The sequence below is a fragment of the Ixodes scapularis genome, unplaced genomic scaffold (assembly GCF_016920785.2).
Source record: "Ixodes scapularis isolate PalLabHiFi unplaced genomic scaffold, ASM1692078v2 PGA_scaffold0__279_contigs__length_252992795, whole genome shotgun sequence".
In the NCBI taxonomy this organism is placed as follows: Eukaryota; Metazoa; Arthropoda; class Arachnida; order Ixodida; family Ixodidae; genus Ixodes; species Ixodes scapularis.
This window is the reverse complement of record NW_024609835.1, coordinates 9,695,298-9,709,254: the sequence shown is the minus strand read 5'-3', so window position 1 is coordinate 9,709,254 and position 13,957 is coordinate 9,695,298. Positions and strand designations below refer to the sequence as shown.

Below are 13,957 nucleotides of genomic sequence, written 5' to 3'. Positions count from 1 at the left end.
GACTACGCAACACTTCTCAGAAGAGAGAAGAGGACGCATAGAAAAATAGTTTGGAGAATCGGAAGGAACCTTGGTCAGCAAGGTAACAATGCCCCAGCATCTCCTTGACCCCAATGTCCTCAGAAGTAAAAAAAAAAAAGAAAATGCTTTCAAATTTTTTTTTTTTTTTTTTTTTTTTTTTTTGAGGGGTGGGGGGTGGGTGTATTTCTCAAGAAATGTAACAAAATACATTTCATCCTGATTGTATCGCAAAACAAAGAAACATTCAAAATGCATTTCAACACAGGAATACAGATACTAGTGAAAAAAAGGTATCGCGATACAGAAATAGTGATACAAAATGTATTTCTGAAATACTATTGCGATACACTTGTATCGCGATACTGCCCAACCCTGCAAATAGCGCAAAAAAGATGGGACAAAAAGACGAAGAAGCACAAAGGACAAGCGCTATCCTGTGTGCTTCTGTCTTTTTGTCCCGTCTTTTTTGCGCTATTTTTAATATGAATGTATGTACCTAGTCTTCTTTTTAGCTTTATTTCTTACGAGAACGTGTATGAAAAATTCCCGGTTCCTTGCCACTTCATGCAAGTTAACTGTGGTGACAGCCAAGGCTCTGCCAACTTTGCTAAACACAAACTACCGTACACACAATCACACTGCACACTTAACCGTGACGTCACGCGACATTGTGATGTTTGGCGTAGAAATTTTCTTGCCAAACTTAGCGGGAAATTTACACGCCAGATTTAGCGAGAGAATATCCCTGCTGATCGCCGCAGTGTCACGTGACGCCGTGATGTCGACCACGACGACACTACAGTAAACGCAGCAGGGGATTCACTGCAAAACCTTACCAGCGACTGCTGTTGCTATGAAAGAAAAAGTTGACAAACAAAGGCTCAAACAACTTCAACCCGTCGCAGCAAAACAAACACGTCACCTATCGTCTGCTCTCTTCTGTCGCTCTCTTTCTCATACTTTCCTCCTTGACCCCCCATGTTGCACTTGTAAAGTGCCACATTCTGCCCCCGCCTATAATTCTAGAGGGAAGCCGGCTGCTGAACCGCACCGGGCTGTCGAGCATGTGGGCCCCAGAAGAGCTGACACCCAAATCCCGTCGAGGATTTGAGTACCAGCTTTTATGGTATTTGCCAAACAACATCTATAAAATACATGCCCCCCCCAAAAAAAAGTCCGATTCTAGACATTGATTTAAGCAATGCCAAGCTTATGCTCAATCTCGGGAGATGTTGGGCAAGAACTCTGTTCACTATTCTTTTCTATTTTTTACAAAGAGGTGACATAGCAAAGAAATGAGCATTGTTGCCGAGTTTCTTGCGACATCTGTAAGCATGCATTCCTGTTTTCTCACCGACTCCAGGTGGCCGCTGCCATCTGGTGAAGCAGATATAACTCACCTGAGCTTCACTCTGAGCCTTCTCAGGTTCCCTCGCTTCTTCATCGTAGACCCTCTGCCAAAGAGTAGACTTTGTCAAAGAAGGCAAGCGAGAAAAACTGCACACAACCGTAGAAATTCACAAGCTGCGGCTAGAAGACGGAAAAGCCCAAGGGGGGACGGCAGTGAAACGGCTTCAGCAAGCTTTAAGCAACCACCACCTTCTGAATGACAAGAATAAGAGCACACTTCTTTTATATTTACATCTTGGGACATAGCCAACAACAAGGAAACCTTTTTTTTATTTATCTCTTTTAGTCAGATATTGGTTAAAACCAATCGGACTAGCAATCATTCAGTGGTATGCACCTGAGCTGCACTTTGCAACCACCAGTTTTGTCAGGTTCTGCGATGAGGTGGTAAACTTTCTGCCGTACTCACATTTTCTATGAATTGAAGGCTACTGAGATGGTTGAAATCATTGATGACATTGTTGACCTTCACACCAGACACCTAGCAGGGAGAAAGAAAACATAAAACAAATTTACAACTTTTTAGGTTACCAAGACATCTGAGTCGTGCTGTTCTGTACGCTGAGCGACACCGTTAAGGTGCAACCCCACTTTTGGTTAGTGTGATTCTGAACCAACAGATGGCGGTGGGATCGCCTTCCAAGCCTGTTCATCAATCCGAGAAATCGTGTGTGGTGGCGCTTCGATACAGTGGGGTATTTTTCTATATCCTGAATTTGACATCCCTGGCCCCTTGCTTGTTTTTCTCTGCTCGAGCTTTCTTTGGAACGCGCACAGCTGCGCCATTTCTCGTGCAAGGGGGCCAATTACCTATGCTCCGAGCTCACGTCTCTAGCAAATGTGGGCAGAACAAAACGCGAAAATCGTCCCGAGCCAAATGGCGAGACACGTGCACAACCAAACCACCGACGCGTTGAAAAATATAAAATTGCCTGAGCGCCGTTACCAAAGATTGCAGAGGCCAATTACACATATTTCAATATGATTAGATTTATGTTGACACGAATGAAGGTGACAAGAGGACGAATAGTGAACTGAAAAATAAAGGCTTAATCGGCGAACTTGTGCCAAACAAAAAAAAAGTAAGGAAAGAGCGTCGAGGTAGCAGAAAAGCAGGCGGCGATTCGGCAGCGTGACAGAGAGCGAGAGCGAGAGTGACTCGACGAGGTCGCCGGCGGCTGCTTATCTACAGTGCGTCACCATCTCGAAAGTTCGGCAAAGAAGGTTCGAGCGTCGCGCGCTCGGGGCGAGGATGAACTGGCACTTTCGAGAACAAGAAAACAGGGCGAAAGTTACGCCTGGTGAAAAAATGAACGCAAATCTTCTAGAAGTCCGTGACTGAGCGTTGCTTTCTCGGCTCGGCGGGCGGCAATATGACGGGCCAGCGCTTTTGTCGTGCATGTGTTTGGCTCTTTGTGGATTTCCAGGAAAACGAGCTGACGGAATAGACCTGGGTGTCCAAAATTCTAGTCTAAGAAATTAACTACCTAAAAAAAGGTAGCTGGGTGTTCATTTTGACCAAAACCACGAGACTGGAAAACACAAAAAAATGATACTCAGGTTTAGATGTTGAGTTTGGTAAACCCAAAGTAGGGCTGGTGCGGGAGTCATAATAAAAAAAATGCCGAGGTTAAAAATTAACTCACAGCAATAAATGATAATAATTAATTATCATTAATTCGTTATTATAATAATTAACGAATTCAGTGATAAATACAATGACTGGCCAGGCAAAGATTCTTGGTCTGTGGATAGCCTTTCCACAGTTTAAACATAGTACAGGATTTTACAAAAAAAAAAAATACAGGGCTTGTTTTTTTACTCCAAGAATAAACTAGGAATCGCCGAACGCTCATTTTCCGCCAGAAGGCAGCGCTAGAGGTCACAACCAGATGTCAAAGTTCAGCCCGATCCGATAGTTTATTCAAAATTTAAGTGATTTTCTGAAACGTTCATTGGGAAAATGGCGACCGACGGAGCTTTCGAATACATGCGGCTCTATGGCACCAGAAACCGAAAACGGGCAAAAATGGGCTTCATTTTCCCATTGAAATTTTCAGAAAATCACTTATAACTTTTGAATAAGGTGTCCGTTCGGGATGAAACTTTGGCATCTGGTTGTAACCTAGCGCTACCTTTTGGCCGAAAAAGAGCGTTAAACGACGCATAGTTTATTTTTGAAGTAAAAAAAACTTTTTTTTTTTGTGGCATCCTGTACCAGTCTTAATTTGGTGATTTATGCGCGCAAGTAGTGGTGTGCAAAAATGAAAAAAAGATGCAAACGGGTACAGTTTGACATTGTATAAAATATAGTGTAAGCACTCACATGGTACTTAAGAGTGAAACAGCCCTGCATTTTGCACTAGCGTTGAGTGTATAGAAAGTTAAGAGTGCATTAAAGGCTAAAGCTTGTACACATATACTGCTCAGGCCATTATGTTTGAAAGCTCATAGTACTTTATTACCCTCAGATTTGGTGTAAGTCCTCTCCTCATTGCTTACAAGAAAAAGAAGGAAACATTCTAAGCTTGGGTTGAAAGAAAAACTCCACCTGCTGACAGCTACCAATCATCTCGGCACCGATTATGAGTATTCACTGCATGCCGACGGTCGCGTGCTTAGAACGAGCTTTTTCCCACGTGATTTCATACAGTCACAATTATTCTTGACAAACAACAATGTTTACTCAGGCAAGCGGGCATATGTGAAGCTTATAATATTTTGTATTGATTGTGGCACACGTGGCAAGTTGCATAGGCTTTTTTACAACCTGCGAAATAGAATGCTCTTGGGTTACCTTGGTCTCTAATGCATGTAGCACACAAAAGAACACGAACTGAATTGCAGTGGGAAACGAAAATAAATGATGATAAACAAGCGTGTAGTCACGCGAAAACTGAGGGTATTGCACATATACAGAAGCGGAATATACAAGTGCGAGCATACTGCCCTGAACTATACTTCCAGTGAACAAACGCACCATCCAAAGCATCGAGTTTGTTTTTATAGCTCTTGGTACGCTCAAACCTTTAAAAACACAATTATAATCAATTCTATTTTAATTATTTTTATTAAGTGTGCCTATGTGTTTTTTTTTTTTTGTCTGTTGCATTCACGTGCCATTTTCTTAGATATACAATACTTTTCCAGAAGTCCGACACCTATAGTCTGGTTCATCATGAGTAAGGGCCCAATAATCAAAGATGTAGACAAAAAAAAAAAAAAGAACACAAACAAGTGAACACAGATTAAAAATGCAGTGTAACGGCACATCCAAAACTAGTCGTTAGTTTTTTCGAGAGCAGCAGTTTCGTAGGGCGACATTGTTACCCGTTGAAGGTTATAAGAAGTGCAGTGCAACTGTTAGCTCAGGGTCTTTAACGTGCATTACCCAGTATATGTGGTACACGATCACACGACGGTAGGATGCAGAAAGGCGACTGAACCCAGGGTCCCTGCCAAAGCCCCTTGATAAAGGAGTTTTTTACAAGTACCGCCAACCATTGTTGGGGAAACGCGCAAGACACGTGCCACGAGCGGGTGCTCCGCCGCCATTCGCTTTCAAGGGCCAGTCATTTTAGTGCTGCGCCTCCAAGGGCCACTTGAGACACAGGCCTCGTGCACTGGCACCTTTGAGGTTATTTGAAAGACCAACGCAAACACATCGAGGGGATTTAGTCCCTACACATTCCGCCAACGTTGGGTTCCGAAGCGTGAGCTCCGTGCTTTGAACGGAGCTCGCACTCGAGCATTTCTCCACGTGCTCTGATCTGCGGTGCCACACCACACTCGGCCAGCGGTCCCCCGCCGGACTTGGTTTAGCCTGTGAGCTAAACCAAATGAGCTATGCTTAGAGTATCGGCACTTTTTCCCCCAAAATTATTGTGGGTGCCGCCATCTTGGTGGTTAGTAACGAATAAAACGCAACTGCCGATCGTCATGATTCAAAAGTTTCGGTGTCAGGCAGCTCGCGCAATATTGCTTTGCTTTGTCACGAACTGTTTAAACATTTCTGGAGGACGGAAAGGCGTTTCCTGTGATTTCAAAAGCTTCAGATAACTGACAACCATTATTTTAAGCACCAAGATGTCTATGAAGCGTAACTTACTCAGTTGTTCTAGTTTAGCCCGACCGCATAGGCATAGAAAGAGAACAAACAGCTTGACCTTGCGCTCTTGGCGCTGCTTCAGTGGCTTTATCAGCCCGTAGCGTTGGCTGCGTTCCGAACTAAGGTAAAGCAAAGCAAATATTCAGATCTTAGGGTTTCACAAGACAAACCAACAACAATCACTTAACACACCCCAATAAAAAAAAAATTGCGGGTTTATTTTGTCTAATTGGAGATCTTTTGACGTGCAACCGAAATCTCAGATTGACCTCCGGCGGATTGCGGGCACCTCTGCCGATATTTAAACCCAACAAATATAGATTTATGGGCCAGTGCGTTGGCTCAGAGACACTGAGACGATTGAATGTTTTGTGTTTTGTTTTAATATCATTGCCACTTAAGAGCCACCGAGGTGGTTTTTGAAACAAAATATAGTCAAACCATTCCGACAAGCATAGTTTGATTGCGAAAATGGTGTTTCCATGTGATAAAAACATTAAAATATTTTTGCATACGTGGCGGAATCTGAAATGGCAGAATGCGTTTCATGGCGCCCATTTCATTTGGATCGCGTCGGGAATGCGTACCGACGCACAGTAGAACGCGCGCAAAAGTAGCTCTGGTGCACCCGCAGCCTCGCGCTTGTGTTTCTGACATCTCTGGCTCGCTCACTGCGGACATCCAGGCATCTGACACCGTGACATCTGGCGATTTTTCTGTCTTTCACGTGGCGTTCCAAGCGGCACAGGACGGAAGATGCACATCAAGCTGTTCTTGAACACGTGTCGCCATCTGTACTTTATATTAAGAAACTACAATTTGCCGTAACTGAATGGGAAAAGTGAGGTCTTATAACATTTTAACGTGTAATATATCAATATGGAAGTTCTGGAAAATGTCATATTGAAGGATGCTTCATAATTTAATGTCTCGTTATTTTGATTAGTTAACTTGATTCCGTTTTTATAGCGCCTTAAAATGATGTCATTTTAAAATATACACTATCTGTACATCTCGTTGCTCACTTTTTTAATTTATTACATGCAACCAAACTCTCACGTAAATTATCGTGGACAATGGGACGTTATAACTCGAGGAATAATTTTTTCAACATTAGAGACTGCGGTCTATTAAAAGATAAATTATTAACTAACAAATAAAAGTAATCGTAATTTTGAAACATTAAAGGATTGCCAAAAAACAGCTCTTTAATTTGACATTAACTTTAATTGTAAGTTACATAGAACGAAAGTTATAAGCCGTCAAAAAAGCACCAAAACGTCCTGCACAGTGGGGTTGCACCTTAACGAAAAACACGACATTGGCGCTCTTTTGCATTTTACTTTGAAAGGGTGTCAAAGGAGATGTACATTCTTTTTTTTGGATTAGGCCTCAAAATAGCAGTTTCCATGTTATTAGAAATGTTAATCGCAGCCTTTAGATTCTAAAAAAAGAAGACAGCTTCTGTGCACCAAGAGTGTTGCACTATGTACACATGTCTCATGTGCCTCACAGCTTAACTGGTGCTTTTTTAAAGGGCACCTGATCAGACATTTACGGTAAAGTACCAAAGAAGTGCAAATCAATATTTTGGCGAAAAAAGGGCGAGACAGAAAAAATACAAAATGGCGGCTGATAAACAAGCTTCCAGACATAAAAAAATTATTTTCAGGCTTGCTCATTAAAAAAGGAAAACAGCGAAAACATGCACATTGCGGTATTCACAGAAATCCTTCGTCAGTGCAAAGTTGAGTACCCACAAAGCTTTTTGCCCCACAAATCGAACTTCCTACATGTCATGTGCCTCTTGATCGCTTATCTCAAAATCAAGAAAGTTGACAAACAAAAAATATTGCAACACAGGCTGAAGAAAACTTAACAATAAACTGTAAAGAATAATGAAAGACGTTTACAATGCTCTGTAATGCAAAATTAGAGCGCAGCTCTTGGGGAGGAGGGGAGGGTACGGACAGGAGGTTATGCCCCTCCCCCCTCCCCTCATTCTATTTAATGAAAATTTTCCTGCTAAATTTAGCGGGAAATTTAGCCAAAATTTTCTCGCTAAATTTAGCGGGGAAATTGACGTCATGTGACCTCAATACCAATTCAGTTTCTCCGTTTGTGACGTGCAATAATGCAATGCGCGCAGTTACGTTGATGCCGACGGCACCGCCGCTCAACCTTGTTTTGCTCTGAAAAGAGCCAAACAAGAAAAATATTGTGGGTACTGTGCTCGGCAACTGAGCAACGCAAGGTCGTTTGTTTTCTATTTTCAGTATTTTGCCATTCATTTTCCGGAAAAATCATTTAGAGACCGAAAGGAAAAAAAAATAAAGGGGTAATGGGGAAGAGGGATAAAAGCATAATACAGAGAAAGAAGGAGTGATGAAGTTTTCCTTTTCTTTTTATTTCTTTTTTGTTTGTAGACTTCTGTCGAAGTGAACAATAAATATTTTGGCCAATATTGGCCTTTCTGGGTACGTGGAAGCTTGATGTGACTTTGCACAATCTCCAAATCAGTGAAAGTGGGGGGTGGGTGCTTGCAAATCTACTCAATATTGTACCCTATCCTCGATATTGTACAAGGGCCCAACCAGCCGTTCAAAGACGCCATATCGTCAGGGTGACCGGAAAATCAATGATGGCTCGTTTGATCAGACTTTCTGTACCAAGTTGCCTTCGCACTTCGAGAAAAAATAATTGGAGAGAGCTCGGCAAAGTCGGGTTTGGTCCCATACTGTGATGTTTGATCAAAACCCAAATGATCACAGCCGACGAGCATTCAAATGGACACGTATACTGCGTGAGAATGACAAGGGATGCGCACATTTTGTTACAACGCTTCTGTTTCCTGTAAGCAAGAAACAGCAAGGAGCCAACAGTGTGCACTATACGCCATCAAATAGTGCAAGAACCTCAAGGGTTTCTAGAATTAATTTTTTTTTTCTACTTAATAAGTTTCTAGTTTTTAGATTTTGAAGGTGATGTCCAGAAATAATTTGCATAGCCTCAGGATGTAAAACCACTTGTGCAACTAGTAAATCTAATCTCTGTATGTTTTCCTCAGTAAAATATCCTACTCACTAGGCAAAGATTAATGTGATGGCATCTTGACACCATGTTTTAGGCATTCATCCGAATAAAAGTTTTCTGCCATGTCGAGCAAATCACACTTCACTAAATTTTTTTAAGGCCAAATCGGAGTTAGCGTTATACCCCTGTCAGACGGGCACCTTGAATGTCATTTACGCTAAAGGCCTTTAGGATTTTCAAATGACATTTAAGTCGTGTCATGTCAGAGGGGTAACTCAAATGTCATTTGGGTGATGTCTATCACGATAGCGGTCTGTTGTTAACCTAGCAATGTAGTGTTTGCATTATTGTTAACCTGGCAAACTAGTGTTTATTTTATTGTTTACTAAGCAAATAAAATGTAATGAACTCTCAGAACATAGAATTCAAACACTGTGACAAAATCTAAGTACACAATTTGACTGAGGCAAGGTGTTTTGTGGCAACTATGACACGACGTCAGCAATCTCAATTAATCCGTAGCCATATCCGTTCCACCGCTTGGCTCGTATGCTTTCGGAACTCCATGCTTCTTGCTCTCCGTTGTTCCTCTCTCTCTTTCGTTCTTCGCCGGATTCATATACCCCGTTGCAGTTTACGTCAGCGATCGGTTCAAGCGAAAACCGTGACCCTGTAGCGATGGAGCCTGCTGACGAGAATGATCGTAGTGCTATGGATCCACAACGTCGGATCGCGTTCCTGACGTGCAACTGAGACCGCGAGTACTACCTACATTAAACAAATATATCGCGAAGGGTGTGCGAGATATACACGCTATAAGCATTTTTTTCTAAAAATAATTGGTACAAGTATTGCTTTCAGTCGTATTTATATTATTTATAATGTTTTATTTCGATTCGCGGAACTTGTGCTGACCGCTGTTGACGAGACTTTACATTTACCAGCCGTAAATGAGTTTGGGAGAACTCAGTTGAGTTCGAATGTCATTTAAGTCAAATGCCAATTGAGTTGCCGTGTGACACTGCCTAAATGACATTTACACTGAATGACATTGGGGTAAATGTCATTTGAGGTGCCCATCTGACAGGGGTATTAGCAAGAATACAATTCTGCCTTAAAACTAGGACACCGCGAAATGCCTTATCACCAACACTTCTGGGCTTCAAATTCTTCTATTTCGAAGTCGGCGGCGTAGTGGACTTGTAATAGTCGTAAAAAATGTATCCAATTAATGTTACTAATAATTCTCACAAAAAAGCAACTTGCAACAACACTAAATTTCTGAAAAACGACTTTACCAACTATGTTGCTGCGAAACAGAAGCGAGGAGAAGCCCGGCTTGATGGGATTGGGGGAGGACACAAAATTTTGATAAGTTGTTTTATATGCTAGAAACATTTTTTCTAATGAAATGTTTTAGGGTTATATGGCCCTCTCCCGAAGCACTTCAGACAAAAAAAAAGTATTGATGCTGGGGCTGTCAGTGGACCTTTAACCCCTTGCCTACTAATAAGGAGTGTCAATCGTGCCCCCTTAGGGACCATAAAGCCCAACCACGAGTATGACTGGCGTTTCGGTTTTAGGCACATGTTTAGCGCGCTCTCAGGCATATGGCAAAACCATCCCTGTTACTCCATTTACCTTGGGTAGTTTGCTCGTTTGTTTTGATGTTTGACAGGAAGAGAATGCTCTATTTAGCCAAGAAAAAATGAAAGACTTTTACAAATCTCTGTAATGTGAAATTAGAGCACAGCTCTTGAGGAAAAAAGGGGGAGGGTACGCCCCTCCTCCTTTGTACCCTGCCATCCTCTCCCCCCTCCCACAATTTCACCGCTAAATTTAGATGAAAAAATTACACCACCTGACCTCAACACCAATTCAGTTTCCCTGCTAAATTTAGCAGGGCAAATGACATCATATGATTTGGTGTCACATCACCTATGAACAAATTCAGTTTCTATGCTAGCTTTAGCGAAAAAATATTAAGGTCATGTGATCTCAACACCAATTCAATTATCCGCTAAATTTATAAAACTGAATTTGTCCGTTAAATCTGACGGAGAAACTGAATTTCCCCGCAAAATTTAGCGAGAAATTGATTTGACATTGAGGTCACGTGACGTCAATTTTTTCGCTAAATTTAGCGCAGTTACGCCGACGCGGCGAAACCTGGAAAAAGGCGGCTAAGAGCTGCGCTCTAAAAAAAAAAGAATTCACTTGTGAGCTTCTCTGCAAATCATTCAGCCTTTACGATTTTTAGGAATCAGACGAGAGTCTGATGGGCAGTGACAGGAGCGATGAAAACTATGTGAATCCTCCAAGCATTCCGTTAATTTCGGCATCTGCACGTCATTGGGACTCAGACTGGAAGTCCCGATTTAGAGCAAGATATGACACCTGGAAGTCGAGGAAAGGTTTTTGTCCTATTTTAATGCAAACCGCCCATTTAAAATAAAATTGTGCTGTACGCTCCTTGAAGAAAAAAATGAGTAGGCAAGGGCTTTCCTCCTGAGGCTCACAATGTGGTGTTTGCTGTAGTTATGCCTCATTCCCTTTAACTCGAACCAAATTGATGGGCACATGGCACACCCCCAGAAGGTGCACACTCATACTTGAGAAGAGACAAGGCTCGAAGGAGTTTCTGCCACATGGCGTACACACCCGAGTTTCGTGAATGAGGCTGTCCAACTCCTTCTGAATCTCGTAGCTTCTCGACGTGATGTTCCGTGAGACGCACTCCAGGTATGCGAGCAGCTGCAAGAAAACTGCAATGAAAACCTGGCACTACTGTAAGACAATAAAGGCGCGTTCACACCAGCAACTTGCAGCACTCGAGCCACAACTCTCATTGCAAAAGCAACCATCGCAGAAAAAAAGTGACGCGCTTCGAGCAGTCGCTAGCCGACCTGATCTTTTTGCGATGTGATCTAGTCGCGGAGCGGCTCAGCCAATCAGCGGCTGAGAAATATTGCTCGAAGTGAGAGTTTTCGAGAAGCAACTCGCACATTGTGAGCACCAGAGTGACCATCTGATCTTTTCCCGATGCAATCAAGCTGCATTGCGCGAGTGCTTCACATTGCCAGTGTGAATGTGCCTTCAGACCAAGAGTTGGCCGCAAAAAATGCACCGTGCGTTTCTAAAATTTTCTGCGAGGAAATGGCATCTGTTTCTGCCAGCAGACGTTGTTCCTCTCCACCATAGCCTCCTATACACCGTTTTACTGAAAGAGGGTGTGAGAGAAGAGGGGAAAGGGCTACCAATGCTTTCCCACTTGCTAGTGCGTTAGAAAGAGAAAGTCCCGAATGAAAGGCTTCGCCGGTGTCGAGTGTATGCATTGCCCAAACTTCGTTTGTGCTTTCTTCTGTTTTTTGAACTCCCAAACTTAATTAGAGCCACTGGCTTGGATAGTGACAGTCCCCCGGTCATCGGGACACCATCGCTCAGTTTTAAGGTGCACGAATAATAACAAAAAACGTGGAATACTGTCCGAGGACCTATGTAGCTTGCAGGGAATCCGTGAAGGCAAGTGCGGCTGCAATGTCCTTAAGCTCCATCACTTTCTGCATGACCCTGATCTCCGGCGGCAGTAGGTTGCATCTGTAAACCCAAGACTTTTCCACAACGCCATCCTCTCGACTGTGCTCGGAACATTTTGTGAATGGAGTACACACCGAACGCTGTACCCTTGATGAACTTGGGGCAGTTCGAAGGCGCGCACAAGTTTTCTCGAAATAATGGCAGTTTTAGCTTGTAACTTTTTGTAACTGAATTTTTCTTAATATTGATATTTTGAAGTGGTGACACTGACTCGATTTTATCATCTACAACACTTAGTTGAAGGCTCATTTCCGCCGCCGGGTGTGGCTTGAAATTGTCAAAAGGTTAGTCGGTTTTCCTGAATCGCGATCTGCTACGCGATACCAGACAGCCGTGAACCTATGTTGATCGTCACAACGCGACTAGATTCCTTTTATTTTCAAAATTAGTACATAATGTGGATGGAAAGAAACCTTTCAATTTCTGCCCCCCAAAAAAATAATTCCTTACCACGCCACTGGATTCTTCGGTTCAAGATTAACACGTGCCACCGACGGACACACGCAGGGGCTGATCTTACCTGGGAATCGTCCGCCAGCGACCAGTTCGACGCTCGGTTTCTCATATCCTCCGTGCTGAGCGGCTGGTCCCACGGCTTGGAGGAGCCCGCTTCGACGTCGCCCACCTAGTACCGGAGAGAGCAATTGCGCCGCATGGCCTCTGCTTACAACGTCCGAGAATTCGGGGTCAGCGCTACACTACTTGTGCGCTTTGACAGGTACTTTTAAAAAAAACAGCTAGCAGAAACGAACAAAAAAAAAAAAAAAAAAAAAAAGGGAGTTGATCATTTTGAAGCTTGACGCAAAGGGTTGACACGGTATTACGTGTCTGAAATAATTTAAGTATCGCCCTAAAAGAACAAACGCATTTGTGCGCAAAATACGCGTTGAATCGTTTATTCATCTCGGGCAAACACGTGCAGCTAGAAAACGAACAAAATTCCCATCAATTGAGCGCTCTCGTGACGAGAACACGCGAAGAGCCGACGAGTCTGTCCTACGCCCCCTTCATCCTCGAGGGAGTTAGTGACTACAATAAAGCGAAGCAGGACTGGTAGCACTCCAGGGAATGTGCAGAACGATATCTCCCGCGTGTAAGAAAAAGAAAAAAAAATCGCCGGGTTAACTACGTACCGAGTTCATGACATTCAGGACGTACCAGCGTTCAGCTGGTTCAGCTGTGTCTATAGTTTTCGAACGGCGGTGGCGTGGCGGTCGTTTTACGTCCGGCGGCGCGGCGCCGGATACGGATATTCGGCGGCGGCGGCGTACAAGATTGGCGCGTAGTTCAAAATTACACGCCAGCAGTGGCGTACCAACTTGTTTTCGACGGGGCGTGGGGGGGGGGGGGGGGGGGGGGGGGGGGGGGGTTTGACGCCGCCGACCAGTGTTTACCCTGCCCAGTGGCGGCAGTTTCAGCGCTTCTGGTCAAGAGATCCAACGAGTCAAAATATCCAACGAGTCAAAAGATCCAACAATGGATCTTTTGACTCGTTGGATCTTTTGACTCGCCAGACACGAGTCAAAAGATCCAATGTGGGTCAACAGGTCCAACGAGTCAAAAGGTCCAACGAGTCAGAAGGTCCAATAGTGGATCGCTTGACCCGGCAGACGCGAGTCAAGAGATCGCATGCGGGTCAAAAGGTCCAATTACTCGAAAACTGCCGCGTCATATGGCAAGGAGGTTAGGAAAGGTCCCTCACCTCTCCTGCCCTAGACGCGGCCCGCGGGGAGGCATTGTACAATAAAATTCAAAAAACAATTTTTGAGTATACCCGTTTTCACCTCA

The 13,957-nt window shown here is 43.5% G+C and overlaps 1 protein-coding gene across 1 annotated transcript in view; it reads right to left on the bottom strand.

Moving 5' to 3' along the window:
* LOC8030844 (WASH complex subunit 2) overlaps positions 1-13,352 on the bottom strand; it is a 64,699-nt gene extending 51,347 nt beyond the window's left edge. Inside the window, exons 1-5 of the mRNA XM_029979957.4 lie at positions 13,303-13,352; positions 12,690-12,794; positions 11,234-11,326; positions 1,841-1,912; positions 1,422-1,475 (exon numbers count right to left, since the gene is read on the bottom strand). Of these exons, the coding sequence (XP_029835817.3) occupies positions 1,422-1,475; positions 1,841-1,912; positions 11,234-11,326; positions 12,690-12,794; positions 13,303-13,311 (333 nt within the window). The 5' untranslated portion in view covers positions 13,312-13,352. The remainder of the gene's footprint in view (positions 1-1,421; positions 1,476-1,840; positions 1,913-11,233; positions 11,327-12,689; positions 12,795-13,302) is intronic.
* Between the last annotated feature and the right edge of the window lie 605 nt (positions 13,353-13,957).